The sequence below is a fragment of the Neodiprion virginianus genome, chromosome 6, assembly GCF_021901495.1.
Source record: "Neodiprion virginianus isolate iyNeoVirg1 chromosome 6, iyNeoVirg1.1, whole genome shotgun sequence".
NCBI lineage: Eukaryota > Metazoa > Arthropoda > Insecta > Hymenoptera > Diprionidae > Neodiprion > Neodiprion virginianus.
This window is the reverse complement of record NC_060882.1, coordinates 30,508,674-30,526,818: the sequence shown is the minus strand read 5'-3', so window position 1 is coordinate 30,526,818 and position 18,145 is coordinate 30,508,674. Positions and strand designations below refer to the sequence as shown.

The window sequence follows — 18,145 nt, the reverse complement described above, 5'->3', positions numbered from 1 at the left end:
CAGCTGACACTATTACATAAAACCGGGTTTAAACCTAGAAATTTATTCTGGTCATGTGTCCGTATATAATTTTGAGAAATTTGGCCAGAGTCGTGACTTTTTTGCAACCAGCTTTCGTCCGCCTGTAGTTCAAGATTTACTCGCCGCCGCCATGTTGGATATATATATATATATATATAAAAAAATGATCATTTACACAGTATGTCATCTTTACAAAATAATCTTTTTACATATACGCAATTCTATTTTTAATATGAAGCTCAATTAAATGCAGATATTAAAGAATCGTTGTTAATATATTCAAAAACCGCGGCTCCATTCTTGCCTAACTGCTCGACCGCTCATTGGCCGGATGGGCGGTGTATGCAGTGGCACCACACCTGGGTATTCTTTCCACCACAGGTCTCGCTGGGGCAAAAACGCGGCAAACCTCCTCCTACCTCCCTCTGGTCCTCTGTTCGAGCTTTTCTCTGACGAGGTCGAGGCGGTTGAGGCTGTTGCCATCAGATGTCGCCCAAAGTTAAATCCCGTTTGGTTGCATTCCATAGGCCGCTGTTAGTGGACGCCAAGCATCTGCGGTACACGTTCGGTTCGGACTCAAATTTTGTGTATTCTCGTCCGAGTGATGTATACTTGTTGTAGATAGATTAAGAAATGGAGTGATGCGGTTGTAAACTCCATTACTTTGAGTGTCAAGAAACTTCAGGTGTGAACGGTGAATCTCTGCGGCTTGCAGATTTCTCATACATGTACACAAAAATCGGTTTACTTCAGTAAACTACGAGGGTGAGTAATTGAAACTAAATTTTCACGCTTCTCCACTCGTATAGTGCGCTCAGCTGCGTAAGTAGTTTGGATTTTGGATCTCCTCGTAAATTTGTGTATAAGTTTTACATGTTTGGAAAGAAATTATATCTTTATGGACGATAGTTTATTTGTAGGCTTTAAACAGTTTTCTTCGTAAAACCTGAGGGGGGCCCATAGGCGATTTCGACGTTGTCTTGTACATCTCCAAATATCGAAGTTCAGGTATCTCAAACGCGAATAAGGGCTTAATTAACAGCCCAGTATTCTATACACAATTCTGAACAAAACCAGTTCGATGCATTTTCGTTTGACGCAGAAGTCAAGAAATTGCATTAATTCTACGATTATACCATTGCGATTTCATAGAATCCGTGTCATTTCTTTATTTCTGTGTAAAATGAAGACAGATTGAAGTCTTTTTGTTCAGAATTGTGTATAAAGTGGGGCTGTTAAGCCCTTTTTCGCGTTTGAGATATAGGGACTTCGATATTTGGTGATATACAATAGGTCAACGTCGAAATCGACTACGGCACCTCCTAAATGTTTGCTGATACATGGGTAATGATATTTTGTTTACGAATTCTGGTTAAAGTTCCGTGGGGATCTACAAGGAGATAACCGCAACTAGTGGAATTTACGCGATGAAATCCTGTAAGGATTTATAAATTACTGAAATGCATACAAAATTGTCAGTATAATTTATGTTATAAATACGTATTCGCACATTTTTATTTTCAATCAGTTTCATACTCTTTCCGAGATTCCAAACATGCAGTCTTCAGGTTCTTATAAGCTTCTCCGTTTTTGTTGTCTATATTTATATGAATAAGTCTGTCACTATTTGCAATATTACTTGAATATAATTCAAATCCGCATCTATAAGTTTCAAATTGTAAGTATACAGGACGAGTCCCCTCGTGTGTCGAATACGGGAAGAGCTTACAATTCGTTAATGCAAAGTTCGTCCTTTCAGTCAATCAGAGAAGCTACGAAATCCATCCCTTAATCAATAACCCTCTGCACGATTAACTTCACGTACTATGAATTTTGTGCGTGAATCGCGTCAAGCTCCTTCCATTCTCGACATATTAGGCAACTCGCCCAGTACCCTGCATAAGGAACTAGCAGTTAGTAATTTTTTTTTTTTTTGCGCCAATACATAGGGTTATTGTTATCCGATTTGATACCGAATTTACGATTAAATTTGAAAAACGCAAATAATTTCCAATAAAAAAGTTATTAGCATATGACCAACCCTGCTGCTTCAAATATCCATCGCAATAGGGTAGCAAATATGTACCTTTACTCCGTGTTTGCAACTTTCATCTGCTTGTAGTTTATCAAAAAGTTGTTGGTAAACCGAACAAAGTTACTTGCCAACAGAAAGTCAGGCTGAAGTACATATATTGATAAGTATCAAATCATAACTTGTGATAGTTGCCCGAATAATTGGTAGTACCGAAACAAAATGTTTATCCTCTTTATTTGCGAAGCAACATGTTGAATTTGACTGATTGTTACTGGTTATGCCAATTTTCCAAAGATTCTTCATAAAGCGAACCAGTTCTTAGCCATGCCAAAAATGTCTCAGGAAAACCACATCATGAAAAACGGGCGAATATTTATTTTCGGGTCTATATAACACATACAATTGTATTCCAGCTTCAATCATGTTTTAAATTCATAATATCGGTGGCACATGTTCTTGGTAAAAGTTGTTTCTGGTATACAGGTAACCTCATGGCAATCTGAGCAAGGTTACAAGAAATTAATATACAGGAATAGGTACGAAAACAAAAAGACGGTGAAAATTAGAAAACTCATAATTACACGTACTACGAATTTCCTGTAATACAGTAGGTGTTTACGTGATGAAGAATTAAATGATACTGGCATCAAAAGCTTCTCGTGTAACGGATAATTTGAATATGAAAATAAAAAAATAGATAAACGAAAGCAGAAAATAAAAATCATGCAAGAACGCAAAGTGCGTGAACGCTGTCTTCGAAATTTATTGTGCCTTATTTATTGTAATAATGTTCGGTAAAATCATCGGCCGTGGCGACGCGACGCGACGTGAGAATAAATGGGAGTCCCGCGGCAACATGATAGAATTGCCACGCAAAACATGATATTGCGTATTAAATATCGAACTGTACGAATACATTGTAAAATATACCCTACATATGTATTTAAGGGATACATTATGTGAAAGTAACGTCTTAATCTGGTTGACCTCGATAGGCCAACTTACGAACTTCGGGCTCGGATACGTTCCGAGTTCAGAGAGAATGGTTCGATATGATTTTCATTTTATTATTATTATTTATTTTTTTTAATTCTCTTACTTACATAATTTGAAACCTGCAGGACAAATCGAATTAAAAATCTTATTAGTTCTAACTTAAGAAGAGTCACACCAATTTAGACCAAAATCATTCAAATCTGTCCATTCATTTTTGAGGTATCGACGAACAAAAAATTGACGACTCACAGACCCAGGCGACCGTCTGAATGCGGTCGAAATTGATTCTCTGTTAGACCTCAAAACGTGGAGATCTGGCAAAAGCCCTCAACTTTTCACTCTTGGGGTGATAATACAATAGCTTCCACTTTTAGAAGTGCGAGAAGTTGAAAATATTGTGTTCCTAAATACAGTCGCAAAAGCTAATAAAACCTTATAAGTCGGCGCTAAGTTGCCTTACCCGCCTGTATGAGATAGAGCGATACGAAAAAAACTTATTACACATTTGAATTCGGAAAAATGAAGGTAGAAAAGTAATCTGTCACAGTCGCGGCTACAAATTATACTGTATGCTTCATAATGATTTTTCCTCAAATTTCTATTAATCAAAATTCACCAATAAAGTCCACCAATAAGCTCACCTGTTTCGCACATAACACTCACCGTATTTGTTCCACTATATCTATATGCGCATTGAGAAATGAATAATTCTGTACTATGATTTCCAATACATTAGGTAATTGATTGCTGTACTCCCCTCGCCCCGCCACTATACCTGTGGAGAAATTTTTCGGAATCATATATTTTACTTTTCGAAATCGACTCATCCTATACGTTACGTATTAACTGCATCATGAGGGTCGCATGCTGCTCCCTGCCATACAATGTTACATATTATGTTTTTTCTTTGCATAATCATTGTGCGGAAACTATAGGCCAAAAATGTGTTGCTCATTTTCGATGTCTTATTGTTAAATAAATATTTCTTTGCACAGAGATAAAAAAGTCGTTGAATCAACTGAATCGATTTAGTTTGATTAAAAATTGTTGCTTCAATCGTTATTTTGTGAAACTGAATATACCATAGTTGACGTAATAAATTCTGTCAGGCTGTCACGTCAAATCAGCCAAACGAGTTATTTGAACTATGCTATTAATTTGATTGAAAATTTCATGGGTCCTAAAAATATCTAGTTGTGTCAACTCAATGATCCGGTTGAAGAAGGGTACCTGTGGTTGAATGCGTGCAATCGCTTCAACTTAAATATTTTTTCTGTCGTCAAAGAATTCAGTATTCCGCGGAATCAAATTTGATCCCCTTAAATCGACCCCTAAATATGATTTAGTAAACAAATTGATTTCGTCAATCTAAGTGATTTTTATTCTTTGCGTTCAAACTCACACATTGTTGAATACGTATGTTTGATCGAACTAAATGTGCCATTTGTCAAGAACTTTAGACGATCGAAACAAAAAATTTAAGTGTCTTAGCCTAAGCAAATCTACATCTCGTAGGCATCGCTTGCTTTGTTGATCCAAGTCAGCGAATATAATTGTACTAACTGCAAATACTTGAGTTGATTGAAACGTATGTATCAGGCGATAAAACAACAAAATTGTTTCCGTACAAATAGTTCAATGAATATATCTACAATCACGAATAGGCTAATGAATTTAGCTACTTTTGAATAATTTGTTGGTCGAAAAGAACCGACAAAAGTTCAACGCTTCACGCAAAAGCTTCATATCACTGAAATAAATATACTTCGTCATCTATTGTAACTCGGCTAAAGTCAACCCGAAGTCTGTGCGATAGTTTGGCGTAGTGGCAACAGATGTCCGCCTAAATAGGATTATAGGTATTTGCGAACGGTCCCCGGTTCGGATCTCGATCAAATCCACGCGGCATTTGTCGGAAACTAAAAATACGTTTTATCCGACTTGCGAACAATTACAAGTTACTTGCGTTACTAAGAAAACTACCAACTACCGTAATTAGGTTTTCAATTACAATTTTATTTCTGTTCAGCACCATTCCAAATGATTACAGGACGTTCTTCGAAATTTATAGTAATTTTAATTTAAAACATAATCTTACTTTAGAACCTGAGCATTAGTTTATCCGAACGATACGAGACTACAGTCGACAAATAAGTTGTTTCAATAAATGATTGAAACACTACACTGAACTGAATGTTCAGTTGCTTGTATCTAGTTGTGATTTTATCAACCAATTCTTCAGCTCCGTTAACTGAGATTTTTTCAAACCTACAAACAAAGAACACAATCTTGCATTTATCAAACATTTGTTGGATCAAAAAGTAGAATATTCATGTGAACCCCTTAGCAGTCCGTTTTTGTGGTGGATAAAAAAAATTTCATAAAATTATCCTATAATTCAGCGACCTCAAAAACGCTGATCTGCCAAATTACAGTCGAATCGATGTAGTAAAACTTGGCATGATTCTTTTTTCAAATGCCCGTAATATATGTGTCTCACTGACAGTCAACGGGTTACCAAAATGATTTTCACGTATATGATATAGGTCTTGCAACTTGATATTTCATTTACTGTACATCCTCGTATTTCTGTTAAATAATAATAAAGTCAACAGAAGCATTTTTCATTTACTTTGTGTAATTTATAAATTGTTATAATAACCAAGTATTGGTTTCGCTAGCCGTGAACTTGGCTCGAAACTTTTTTTTTTTTTTTTTTTTTTTTTTTTAATTCAAGAACTTTTCCCTCCCAGTGTAGGAAATAGTTCGCCAAACGGTGAGTTTCAGTGAAATCAGACTTTAGTTCAAGCCCACACAAGCGGCTCTCTTACTCAAGTATCAGATAACAAGCGACTCGCAAGTTATGTGTATACATATAGTCTTAGGTTGAGAGAGAAGGTCTTATCCGGATTTTGTTTTAGGGAAAATGAGGTGCTACTACTCCCATAGAATGAATGACTCTGTAAAATCGTGAATTCATTATTACCTATACATGTGTTAATTATACATCATAACCCACTCGTGCTATACGATAAAAAGTAATTTGACTATCGATCTGCATTAATTGAGATAGAGGGTAACCAGACAGTAAAATGCTAATCAAAGCGGAATTCATCCTCTTATTACCAGAAACTTATTGTACTTCACCGTTCCCCGGAGTAGCGTAGTTCAATCTTTCCGTGTGTTACGTCATTTTTACAGTAAACTATTTGCTGTCCCAAACTATTTCACTCGATGTTCTTCAAATACAACTACATAATACGACCGTAATTTCTTGGTCAGGAACACAATATTATCTGGATAATATATAATATAAACGGAACTTTTTCCATTAACCACTTTCAGTATATCGAATCAAGGGACAGTATTTGTATTGCGTTATATTTTTCACACAACGGTACAAGCGAAAGGAAAATTTCATTTACTAAATTACAATTTAACATATTCTTGTTGATTTTTTTCTGTTTGAAATTTATTTCACCACAACTGTGTGGCCACTGTATTATCCTGATTGTCGTCATCATATTTGCAGGGTATCGTATATATATTACATCGCCACGCCTGCAGTCAACAAGCGTATAATACCTACTTTACTACGCGACTTTGTTACAGACGTACATGCACTGACATCATTTATGCTCACCGTATATGTACATGTTAATGACACCACGCAAACGTTCTTTACAGTATTTTCGGCACCGGCACACGTATCGGATACCTTTAACATACATATTGTTATTAACCATATTATTATTGACTGCAATGCTATATTCATAATAGCTCGCGCACCATGCGCCGATTCTTTACCCGATCTATGATGCAGACAGTTATAATACATATTGTATTATAAGACAGCTGTAATATTACTATGTATACTCGTAAATATTACCTTCGCCTATGGGCTTGTAGGAGCGTACATAGGTACGTTTTGTAGCACCGCGAGCGAGGATGTCGCCTTGTGTGAGTTGATAGTCACTGCTACGGAATTTAAGTTCTTTATTTGTATGGGAGATCGCTTCAAGCCAGCATCTTTCGGCCCTCTTACCTGCTACGCTATTGGCATACAGTATATTTTGGTAGGCTACTCGTCCGGTGGTTACTAAATAATTACTGTACGCATATAGGTAAGGCCTGCAGATGAATGTTACGAAATTGTTTCAAGTCCTCCCGCTTTCGGCATCAGAAATAAATGTCGAATTGAATCTATCGCAAGAACATATATATTTTTTTATCAAACACTATGCCTTCATACCAGTAAAAAAAATATGAGGATACGTGGTATTTTTTCCAATTACAGATATACTACCTACATTCCAAGGTATTACAATTTTGTTTATAATATTTTAGTATCACTTTCTTAATCCGGAATGTTACGGAAAGCAAAGAGAAGTGAAAAAATTACCTCACCGTAACTACTGACATAGGCTCATATCCATGCAACAATATCGAGCGTTGAACAGTAACCGTGTACTGAAGCGATTCGATGAGACGTGTATATAAATGATACAATGATATCGTTGTTCGTCGACAATGAGACGTAGAAGTTTTGTCATCTAATGACAACGTATATAATAGTTCGCCGAATGTTAGAGAATATCGATGTACATAACTGGTGACTGTGCGTATAGGTATTCGTATGCAATGCCTTGTACCAATAATATTAAAATAAAATAATAATTTTCGTTTTTCTGCAATAAATTATATGCGTTACGCCTACATATACTTGAACAGGTATGATGATAGAACTTTGAATTCCTCGTACATTTCGTCTCCTTTATCATGATTAAATATAACACTGGCGTTGAAACAGCGAAATACAAATATCACTGGCGATAGTACAATGTACGATGTGTATTGTAGTTGAAAAATACCTACGACTATTCCCACAACGCAGCGGGGTCCGTGTTTCTTACGGCTTGGTCGGGTTGATCATAGGGTTGCAAACGAAATAATCAAACTTCGTGCAATGCGTGGCTAAAATTGCGCCTGCTTTACCGATAAATTACCAACCCTATACATAGTCAATCAGTGCAGTCGCCCTGATGTTATCTTGTCAAAGTTACAATTACAGCTACAGAAACGCTTTGGTGGTTTGTTTAAAGCGATATTTTTCACCCGGTTGTATTTAGTTTTTTAAATCACAACCTTCTCATCTCCCCGCCAACTTTCTCCCTTTGTTAGGTATATTTCGATAATTATTTCACTTTCAAGACCATTATGTGAGTTCATCGGTGCATATAACCAATTGTTTTGAAAAACTATGGAGAAAAATTTTTGCACGCAGAGAAAAGGCGGATAAAGTGGGTCGCACCGGGCAAAGCTGACCCCTTTGAAAAAGGTTTCCTGATGCAAGTGCATAAGCAAATTTGCAATGTTTGTCAATTTTGCAAAATTTCGCAAAAATTTCGGGGGAGCCCAATTTGCCTGCAATTTTCCAACTTTGCGATAGACGCTCGTGCTTGGTCAGGTGTTCATTTTTTTGGTTAATATCAGAAGATTCAACGATTCAAACCTCAACTCGTAAATTATTTCCTTAATAGGCACACTAAATGTTGTACTAACCTACATTCGGATTTATATAAGAACTCGGTATTAGTGACGAATTATGGGTTTTCGATCGAGCATAACCGATCGAAATTTCAGATACAAGTTTTTGCAAGTACTTTTCTAGGGATAGAATTGAATGTAAGACTACTTATTCGTTTCGTAAAATACCGCTGTACATGTCAGACACGAATGTTTGATCATAAATGTTTGAGTACCGCCCGATTAGAGTCTTATGTATCGATTTTAATAATTTTTATCCGGCGGTTTCGCTGCCCACACTTGAGTTGTATAGTAAAATAAATTATTTTCTATCTCGAAGCAGCACAGTTTTTGTTAATATCACATTTACATTTAGGAGTGAAAGTATCGAGATATTCAAATATGCAGTTCTTGCAACCATCGTTGTTGGAAAAACTCCCTTAGGTATAATATTATTTACAGCTAAGTTGGACAAGTTTTAGTGAGAATTGCAATTCCGAAGGTATGACTAACTAGTTTCACATGAAAACTATCACATTAGCTGTGTGAATTGGGACGCAACAGATTGCAACGATAAGCCGCACATTAAGTGTGCCCGCCATTGGTATATTTGAGAAGATTATGTGAGACAGGGCTTAGCATTATATCTAGTAGCTGTGTACCCTATAACAGAATTGCATATTATAATTAAGAGACACATCATTATATGGTACTGATCTCGAATAGCTCCTTATAATTGTATCTAATTGCGTCAAGGGTTATTGTCAATTTGCGTCTCAAAACCATCTAATTGTAAGCTATCCACGATATGTCTACAGTGGAATGTGCATATGCTGTAATTTTATTTAATGTTGACCGATCTACCTGAGTAAACTCGAACTCTTTTCGTGACCGTGATTTGAGCGATCCTCACAGTGCGTAAGGGAGCTTACAATCAGCCTATAATCAATAAAGTTGAAGAATCCTTGGCGACCACGTGTTTCATCGATTACCTCTTTTCAGAATATGTGATGATGCGGCCGATGTCCTTCGTATACGTTGTTTTCGGGGTATTACTGTCCTTAATGAAACACACTTTGGCCGGTGAGTATTAAAAGCTTGGGTAAGCTTTATACATAAAATACTCTTATGCAGCTTGGTAATTACTCATATTTCATAATGGTAGGTGTACAGTAGTATGCATACATTGCGGATGTAATCAAAAAATTGACGAGTCTAGTTATGATGTATCATCTCGACTTTAAACTCGACTAACTTCATCATTAAAATCAGAGTGCTAGCAGGCAAAACAACATTATCGTTTGCTCATGGTCATTTGCATAGTCTTTACATCGAACATGTTAGTAGTAATTTTAGAATTTCTTTATATTTAAATTCTTAGAATTGTTTTGATCGAATGGTTTTCTTTTTTTCGACCAATCATCTGAAAAAGCAGACTTGGGCATGTCGTTCAACAGACATCCTGAGCCAATAGCTGCACCTCTGGGCGATGAAGTCTACTTTGAATGCAGCCTCAACCTGCCAGCTGAAAAATTTTTTTGGCGACACAAACCTCTGAATTCCGATCATTGGGGACCCATGATTCAATCTGAAAATAGCGGCGTCAAAGCGTCCAGACATGTTGTTTACTTTGATGAGAAGTCAAAAGCTGGGGATTATCAGTGCATAGCCTATTACGGTAAAAATTTGTTCAGCAAATGGAACAAACGAATCTGTATATCAGAGTAAAGGTATTGTTGCTCCAATCGGATCCGTTTGCTTCATTTGTGAGCAAAATCACGAGTGTGTAGTTATAATAAGCTAATCTCATAATGCGAAATAGCTTCGTTTTCTGAGTGCACTGATTTAGACTTGGTTCATATTACAGGAACCAGTGGACTGGCATCAGATCCAGCAAGATTAAGCCTCGCCACGCTGGAAGATTTCGTGGAAGAAGAGAATGAAAAGTTGCAAGTTGCAGCAGGAAATACAGTACCCATTACTTGCCCGGTGTCTTATTCGTGCCCTCAAGCAATTGTGGAATTCTACAAATACAACGACACAATAAAAAACGCTTTTTTTACGGACGGCAACACAATGGTGTTGAAAAATATATCTATGGCTGACAATGGCCAGTATCACTGTGTGGCCAACAACGATATTTCATCCCAGACGTATACATCTCGGCGCAAGACTATTTTATCGGTCCTTGGTAGTGATAAAGCTCAACCGCCGTATTTTATTAAACAACCACAATTTGAGTATAGAGTACTGCCTGGTAAAAATATAACTTTGGAATGTTTTGGTGCTGGTAGTCCAGTACCTCGTGTAACATGGAGCAGAATTGGTAACCACCTGCCGTCCAAAGTAAGGGTCACTGCCGCAGGACTAAATATACACAACGTGCAAATCTCAGATAACGGGCAGTACCACTGCCGCTGGAGCAATGAACACGGTGTCAAACAGTGTAAAATATTCTTACACGTTGTAGAGAGTCCCAGAGTAACCAAACCATTGAAAATATCAACCGTCTCGGAGGGTGGTGACTTGGAAATATTCTGCAGTGTTTCTGGTATCCCTGAACCATTTGTAGAATGGTTAATCAATGGCGAATTTCTACCTCGAGATAAAAATAAAAATTCTAGGTCATTGTACATATCTCCGGTTGAGAAGAAACATGCCGGTATAGTTCAATGTGTCGCCAGTAATGAATATGGTTCGGACTCCGGTTACGGTTTGCTGAGGGTCACACCAAAACAGCATTTGAGCGGCGTAGGTGAATCAAGATCAGATAATACATATAGCTCAAGTCCTAATCACCGTGAACACACGAGAATCGGTGGCAGAAGGCGTCCCATTAAGGAAGGGAAACGTAAGGGAAATGGTAATTGGATGATATTCTCAGTTTTCTTGACTTTTGCACATAGCTAGTTCATTCGGTAATACTGGCCCACAACACATATTAACGTCCAAAAGCATAGTAGATTATTACTTTATACCGGAGATCTACCCTGTGGAAGATCTTCATTTTTTTCCAAGATTTCGTAATGTCATTGAATAAGAAATAATTCATGTTTGGTAAAGAGATGATAATCAGTGTAAATTTTTCAAATTTCAGCATTGATGGTGCCGCCAAATCAGCCAAACGTCACACGGCTTTCAGACGTCTCTGTCATGGTGAGGTGGTCAGTACCAGAGAATAATGGTCTGCCGATTGAATTTTTCAAAGTTCAGTACAGAGAACTAGGACCAAAAATGAATAGAAAGCAAGGAAAATGGATGACCGATACAATGGTGATACCGAAACATGTGCGTTCTTTTGAAGTAACCGATTTACAGCCAAACCATACTTACAAATTCCGAATAGCAGCCGTATATTCGAACCATGATAATAAACTTAGCAGTAACTCGGTAAAGTTCCTGCTGAACCGCACTTCGGACGTAAAGGCCCCCAAACTGCCCGTTCCAATATTGATAAACACAGAGGCTGTGGGACCACACGAAATACTGCTTGTCTGGAATATCGAGGACACGGCGGCAAAAATAGATGGCTTTATCGTTCACCATAGAGCGACTACATTTGCTGGAAAGTACATCAAGACCACAGTTGAAGGAAAAACGGCAAACTCAACAACGATTTCACACTTGAATCCCGATACAGCATACGAGTTCAAAGTTCAGAGTTTCTCTATCGCCGCTGGTTCAGAATATTCACAAATTCACAAACAGAAGACACTGCCACTTCCAACCGAATTTTCTGTACAGCAAGTAATTCCTGAAAATACATTGAAATCTACAGAAATCAACAAAACTGGCGGTTTGTACGCGATTGTTGGGGGCGGATTCGGAGGAGTAGCTATTTTAGCTGCCTTAGCCGCTGTGACTATTCTTTACAAGCGAAGCAAACGTAAACAAAATCGTGAATCCCCACAAGGCCTAGGTATATTCCTACAATCGATTCAATGTACCCATACGTAATTATATCGATATGTCGCTTTGTATGCTATCTGAGTTTATCGCAATTTTAAGCTTCAGGTTTATTCAGATGATAGGTTTATCGTGGACAAGTGTAATATACACGTATAAGCTACGAAGCTGTGTCAATTATGTAAATGCAAGTGTTTGTACTAAGGATTAAGAATACGAAAATTTCAATTTGGTTATCATGTAATCATTTTCACTGTTAATACGCTGTATTTTGCAGATAAAGCAGTACCTAATGGCAGGGTCGTGAATGGAGGTATACCAGATTCTAAGATCAACATTACACCAAATCCACTAGCTAGTCTTGATACTCCTGAAGATTCGATTCCCAAGGTTAGTGTATTGAGATGAAATATATGTATTCTAACATCATATTCTATCAGGATAGCATGTTAAGCATACAATGACTTAAGATATACAAAGACAGCCAGTCTGATACGGCTTATTTTATGCAAGGATAAAAAAACACAAATTGGGCCAGTGAAACGACTTCAAGTATTCTGCAATTATCGACTAATTTACATTGCGTCCCATTGCCTAGACTATGTAATTCTAAAACAGTTTGATTGCTCATAAGGCCCTGTTTTCCATGTTTTTGATGACATGCAACCTGTGAAACCTCACATGGCTGGCCGTTTTCACGTATCTTCGGTCAGCTTACAAGGTCTTTTTCTTCTGATCATACAAAGGAAATATGTAACGTGCAAGACAAAATGATAGCCTATGTACGAGTAAAAAAATTAACAGACAAACGTCTGAGACAGACTGACAATGAGAAAGATGGCATAGTGAAAACAACATAGCTATCTGAAAGAGTTTTACTCTTACATTGCATTTTGGATAATGTTAATAATTCATTCTTATCTTAATGTCTTATAACTTGAAGCTTTCAACGTACAATAATAGGGAAAAGTACTTTTATGTAGTAAATAAATATTGATATGTGCATTTGGAGTTTTCAGCACGCCTATAATTATTAAAGTCATGAAGAAATAGAAATATTTTCTTTTGTTCCTTAGAATGTAGCTGATATATGTAGAGATTAAAGAACTTTTTCTAAAGTTCTTTTAATTATTTATACAGGGAAAGGTGGGGCAGTACCGACCTGCGGGGCAAGACCGGCCATTATCCGTTATTTTTTCAGGTGAACGGTTGTCCCCCTCTCCTATGGTTGTTTATTGTTATTAACGGAGCCACGCTGCTTATTATTTTGTAATACTCGCCTGGGCGCGGGACTGCCAGTTGACAAATTCTTTTGGGTGGTTGGTTTTACCCCACAGGCCGGCGCTGCTCCACCTTCCCCTATGCATAGTTGACAAAATTTTTACCTCATTAACAGTTGTAAATATGAATCGATAATTCGTGAAAGTTACGCTTAGCGCTTAGTTCTTCAGTACAGCCTTGAACTGATGAGGATGAAGCTAGTAACGTTACTGTACGATGTATTTTTACGAAAAATCGCTACTTCGCACCTTTAGGAATGTCTGAAATTTAGTAAACCATGATAAATAAAATATACTCATATTTTGCAAAGCCAACTCCTTAAAAGTTATTCTAAAAATGCGCAATAATAATTTTTCCCTGGTGTTTCGTCAGGTTTACATTACTAATTTCAGCCTCATTTGAACTGTCATCTTCATTTTATTCTAACTTTTTTTTTATTCCTCTGGTCACCTATGCAAAGATAATACCTCAGACGCTGTTTAATATCAATGTGTATGAAATACAAATTCTTACAAGAATACATACGTAAATACGCGCGAGTTGGTGAAGCGGGTCCCGCACACTAATATTTCGGACCGACTTGTAGCAGCAGTGTTAGCGCAAGCACAGAGTTCACTCGAGTGGCTCGAGCGGTTTGAGCAGCCTACTTCATACGTATAACAGTACCGTACGGTGTGTGCACTCTATTTATTATGTAAATGGTAAAATATGGACTATTACTGATTGAGAGTATATCAATTTTTTTTTAAACACTGGCATGGATAGAGAAATTTAGACGTATTCCGAAATGTGTGCTAGCACGTGCGACATTTTTGAACGGTCGCTCCGTAACTAGAATGAATATGCGCGATTCGTCATTTCGGAATGGATTTACCGAAAACGAAATCTTGTGTCTGACTCTCAAAATCACTCATCTCATTTTGCTTCTTGAATTTTCTTTTTTTTTTTAATGGATTCAGAAAGGCTCAAGTCCAAAACACACCAACATTACCTCTACAATCTTGACACCGCTACCGGTGAATCAATTTGAAATATATCATATTCTTTCATTTCGGTACGATCGTTCAGAAATGTGGGATACATTTTGCGCGCCTAAGCCCAACTCCTTACGGAACGTTCCGAAATGTCGCACGTGCTAGCACGCATTTCAGAGTATGTCGATTATAATCGATTGATCATCGTGAGTTCTATACGATTGGCACGAAATAACGTCTCTGGTAATATCGTTGCTATTCCTATCAGCTGTCTCCGTACTCTTTCTGGAGTCTGCACTCTTCTTTTGTTTTTTTTTTTTCCGAATACCACTTCGGTACGTAATCTACCCAACCTAGATCTGACAGAAGCGAACGAACACAAATGTTTATAAACAGAACGGACAACAATCAACAATGGAAATGGCTTCATTTTTAAATGGTCAAAACAACAACAGCCACAACAATGGGGACGCAACAGTGCAAGCTAATACCGTGGGAGAACCATCACTAGGAGCTCCGGCTTCAAACGAACAGCCTCTATGAATTCTGCAATTCTCATAATGATTTTTTCTTATAACATAATTCAAAACTACTGGAATACTAAAAATATGTAACAACGGACATGAATTTACATACAGGATTAACGCTAGAACTACCACATCAGTCATAGTGACTCGTCTTGAAAAAAATCGTCATAAAAGTAAATTTTTATATCAATATAATAAACAAATATTTTATTATTACGTATCTTTTAACAACCAGTCGTTTTGACTGATTTTGGTGAAGATAGCATTGTCTTAATTTCGGAAGTTCTAGTGTTCTTTATTTATTTATTTATTGGTGAACACGAGTGTGACTAACGCAACCGTTCTACTTGGTGTCTCAGCAACGAATAAGTGACTCTGTTGAGCATTTCATAAAAAAAAAAAAGTTATAATTATAGATACAGGAATAGTCATTCCAGGCTTTATCATATTTGCTTGCAAAATTCTTCACAACGCAAAATCATGGTGATAATTTATTTTCATTTCCAGTTAATGGCGAAAATAGCTTGCGCTGCTCTTCCCCTTATATCTCTGGTATTTCCATCCGTATCTGCAATTCCTCGTATCCCCATAAGACTGTCCTATGGCATTCCTTTTCCAAACCTGACAAAATTGAATATAACATATGGCAATTACGAGACTCAAAATATGTGCTAGTTTATCACATTATACTATGCACAATACTAGTTATAATAATTATTGATTTATTTGCAAGTTCGAAGTATTATTCGATATTAATGGTAAAGAGAAGATGATGAAGTGTTCACCCGAAGAGAAAAGAAAAATGCGATCACGTTCCGTTCTCTCGTAATCAGGTATCGCGTAGACGCAAATTACTACAAAATATGATTCTCTGAATTATTTTCAATTTTTTTCAAATCGCAAAGAATCGACTTCAATTTTTGTCGATTCGTTTTCATCTCGTTTTCCAACTGCATATTCGGTACCGTTAAGTGGGTTCATGCACAAGGAGATAGTTCAAGAATGGTCTTATTCTCATCCAAAGGATAAGTTATACCTATAATATATGACTGCTACGGCAATAGAGAAATGGAAGATGTCTACTGGATCTATTGTTATTATTGTTTATACTGGGTTAACGCTTTGTTATCTTCTCGCTCTTTTAACGATTATGTTAGTAACACTCCTGAAGATCATTTCGTATAAATTTTGTATTAAAGTAAGAAAAATTCAAGTGCCGAGTAATGAAAACTACAGAGGCATATTGTCTCTTCTTCAATTGAATACGTGATCCTTGAGTCTCTACTCTATCGCTGAGATTACAGATGTTGATCTATATTATTTATTAGTCTATATTTTCAAGCATCCAATGCAATACGTCCATATAACTATAAGAAAAAACAGGAGTTTTTATTTCACACCTGACTGAATTTGAGACAAACTGAACTGTGACTCTGCAACGTATCCAGCGCGCAATTTAAATTTTCGGAAATGGCATGAGTTCAATTGATTTTTTTGATACGCCTACTTTTAATAAGGCTAATAGAAAAAAGTTGGAATCAATAATGCTCACCACATCATCATCATCATCATCATCATCATCATCACCACCACCACCATCACCACCACCACCACCACCACCACCACCACCACCACCACCACCACCACCACCACCACCACCACCACCACCACCACCACCACCACCACCACCACCACCACCACCACCACCACGATTATTATTATTATTATTATTATTATTATTATTATTATTATTATTATTATTATTATTATTATTATTATTATTATTTGTATACTACGTAAGTCTCTCTTCCTAGCATTGATATGCATACTATGACGTAATAGTGCCTTAACGATGGACAAATAACTTCGTTCTGTTTTCTCTATTGATATTTGATGATACTTAATTTATAGTTTAGAAGTGAGAGTCTGGTTGTGCGTAAGAAGAAATGTGTTCCGGTGCATCAAAAGCATTTTAAGTAAAATAATTAAAACTCCAGTGAAAATTGTAAATATAGCTTTTATATAGTTACTAAAGTACAATTTTTATTGTAACGCGATAATGTTGAAATATGCAAATTATGGAATATTTTATATATTTTGAAACTATTTTTTTTAGATATAGTTTTACTTCGTACGTGACCCAAGTTTTTTCTGAGAGTCGCTAGAGAAAAGTAAAAGGCAACATTTTATGTACATATTAGGATGTTTTTTCGTCGCATTAATCTCTGTACGTGATCAATAATTCTTTACAGAGTCTAAGAAGTCAGTAATTGCAATCGAGAACGACTGATTTTGGCCAGAGCCTGTGTATGATCTGCTTTCTGTTGGACTAGGGATTGTGATAGCCTGTGCTCTTCTTGTGCTAGTTAAAGAACCATTGGTCCCGTGTGCATAAGCCTTATATCTTGCCGACAAAATAATGTTTAATAATAAATATGTATATAACTCACCATGTTTATGTACTTAACTTCAATAAAAAAAACCCGTATTTTCAAAATCACACTTGTCAATAATGATGCTTTATTTAATAACTACAAAACGAAAATCTGTTCCAAATTTAAATTATCAGGTATAGGTAGAAATCAGACCATTTGCGATGAAGTAAATACATTGAGCATTTGTATGTAGATTCAAATGTAATGGCGTATTGCGGTGCCAGAAATTAGGGTGGGGCATGCGTGGGGACTGGTTAGTATTGTTTTATTGTTTTTTGTGTACGGTCGTGTGTAAACCGGGTGCCTTTATTGTATATTAGCCTTCGCAAAAAACGGCAGATAGAGCAAAATTGAAGAACCACGTTGGAAACATGTTTTGTCACTTACAAAATCATATACGAGTACTTTCAGAACTAATGTACAAAAAAAAGTGAGTATAACCCC

At 36.8% G+C, this 18,145-nt stretch overlaps 1 protein-coding gene across 4 annotated transcripts; it reads left to right on the top strand.

The window, feature by feature from the left end:
• The first annotated feature begins 431 nt into the window (after positions 1 to 431).
• Positions 432 to 16,142, top strand: LOC124307210 (interference hedgehog-like). Of its 4 annotated transcripts, none has more exons than XM_046768696.1 (7): positions 432 to 786; positions 9,581 to 9,661; positions 10,011 to 10,256; positions 10,446 to 11,441; positions 11,676 to 12,497; positions 12,762 to 12,874; positions 15,097 to 15,232. In XM_046768696.1, the coding sequence occupies exons 2-7, from the start codon at positions 9,589 to 9,591 to the stop codon at positions 15,100 to 15,102; spliced, it is 2,256 nt and encodes a 751-aa protein (XP_046624652.1). In that variant the 5' UTR covers positions 432 to 786; positions 9,581 to 9,588; the 3' UTR covers positions 15,103 to 15,232. The 4 variants fall into 4 exon arrangements, with proteins under 4 accessions (XP_046624652.1, XP_046624651.1, XP_046624650.1 ...); XM_046768695.1 differs by lacking the exon at positions 15,097 to 15,232 and adding an exon at positions 12,998 to 15,042; XM_046768694.1 differs by having other exon boundaries at positions 433 to 786; positions 10,014 to 10,256; positions 15,136 to 16,142.
• The last annotated feature ends 2,003 nt before the right edge of the window (positions 16,143 to 18,145 follow it).

What these genes read in the sequence shown, in the direction of transcription:
- LOC124307210 (XM_046768693.1), top strand. Translation starts at nt 9,589, where the DNA reads ATGATGCGGCCGATGTCCTTCGTATACGTTGTTTTCGGGGTATTACTG. An exon ending in AATGAAACACACTTTGGCCG is followed by an intron (nt 9,662 to 10,010) that starts GTGAGTATTAAA and finishes CATCTGAAAAAG; the next exon opens with CAGACTTGGGCATGTCGTTC. An exon ending in AGGGAAACGTAAGGGAAATG is followed by an intron (nt 11,442 to 11,675) that starts GTAATTGGATGA and finishes TTCAAATTTCAG; the next exon opens with CATTGATGGTGCCGCCAAAT.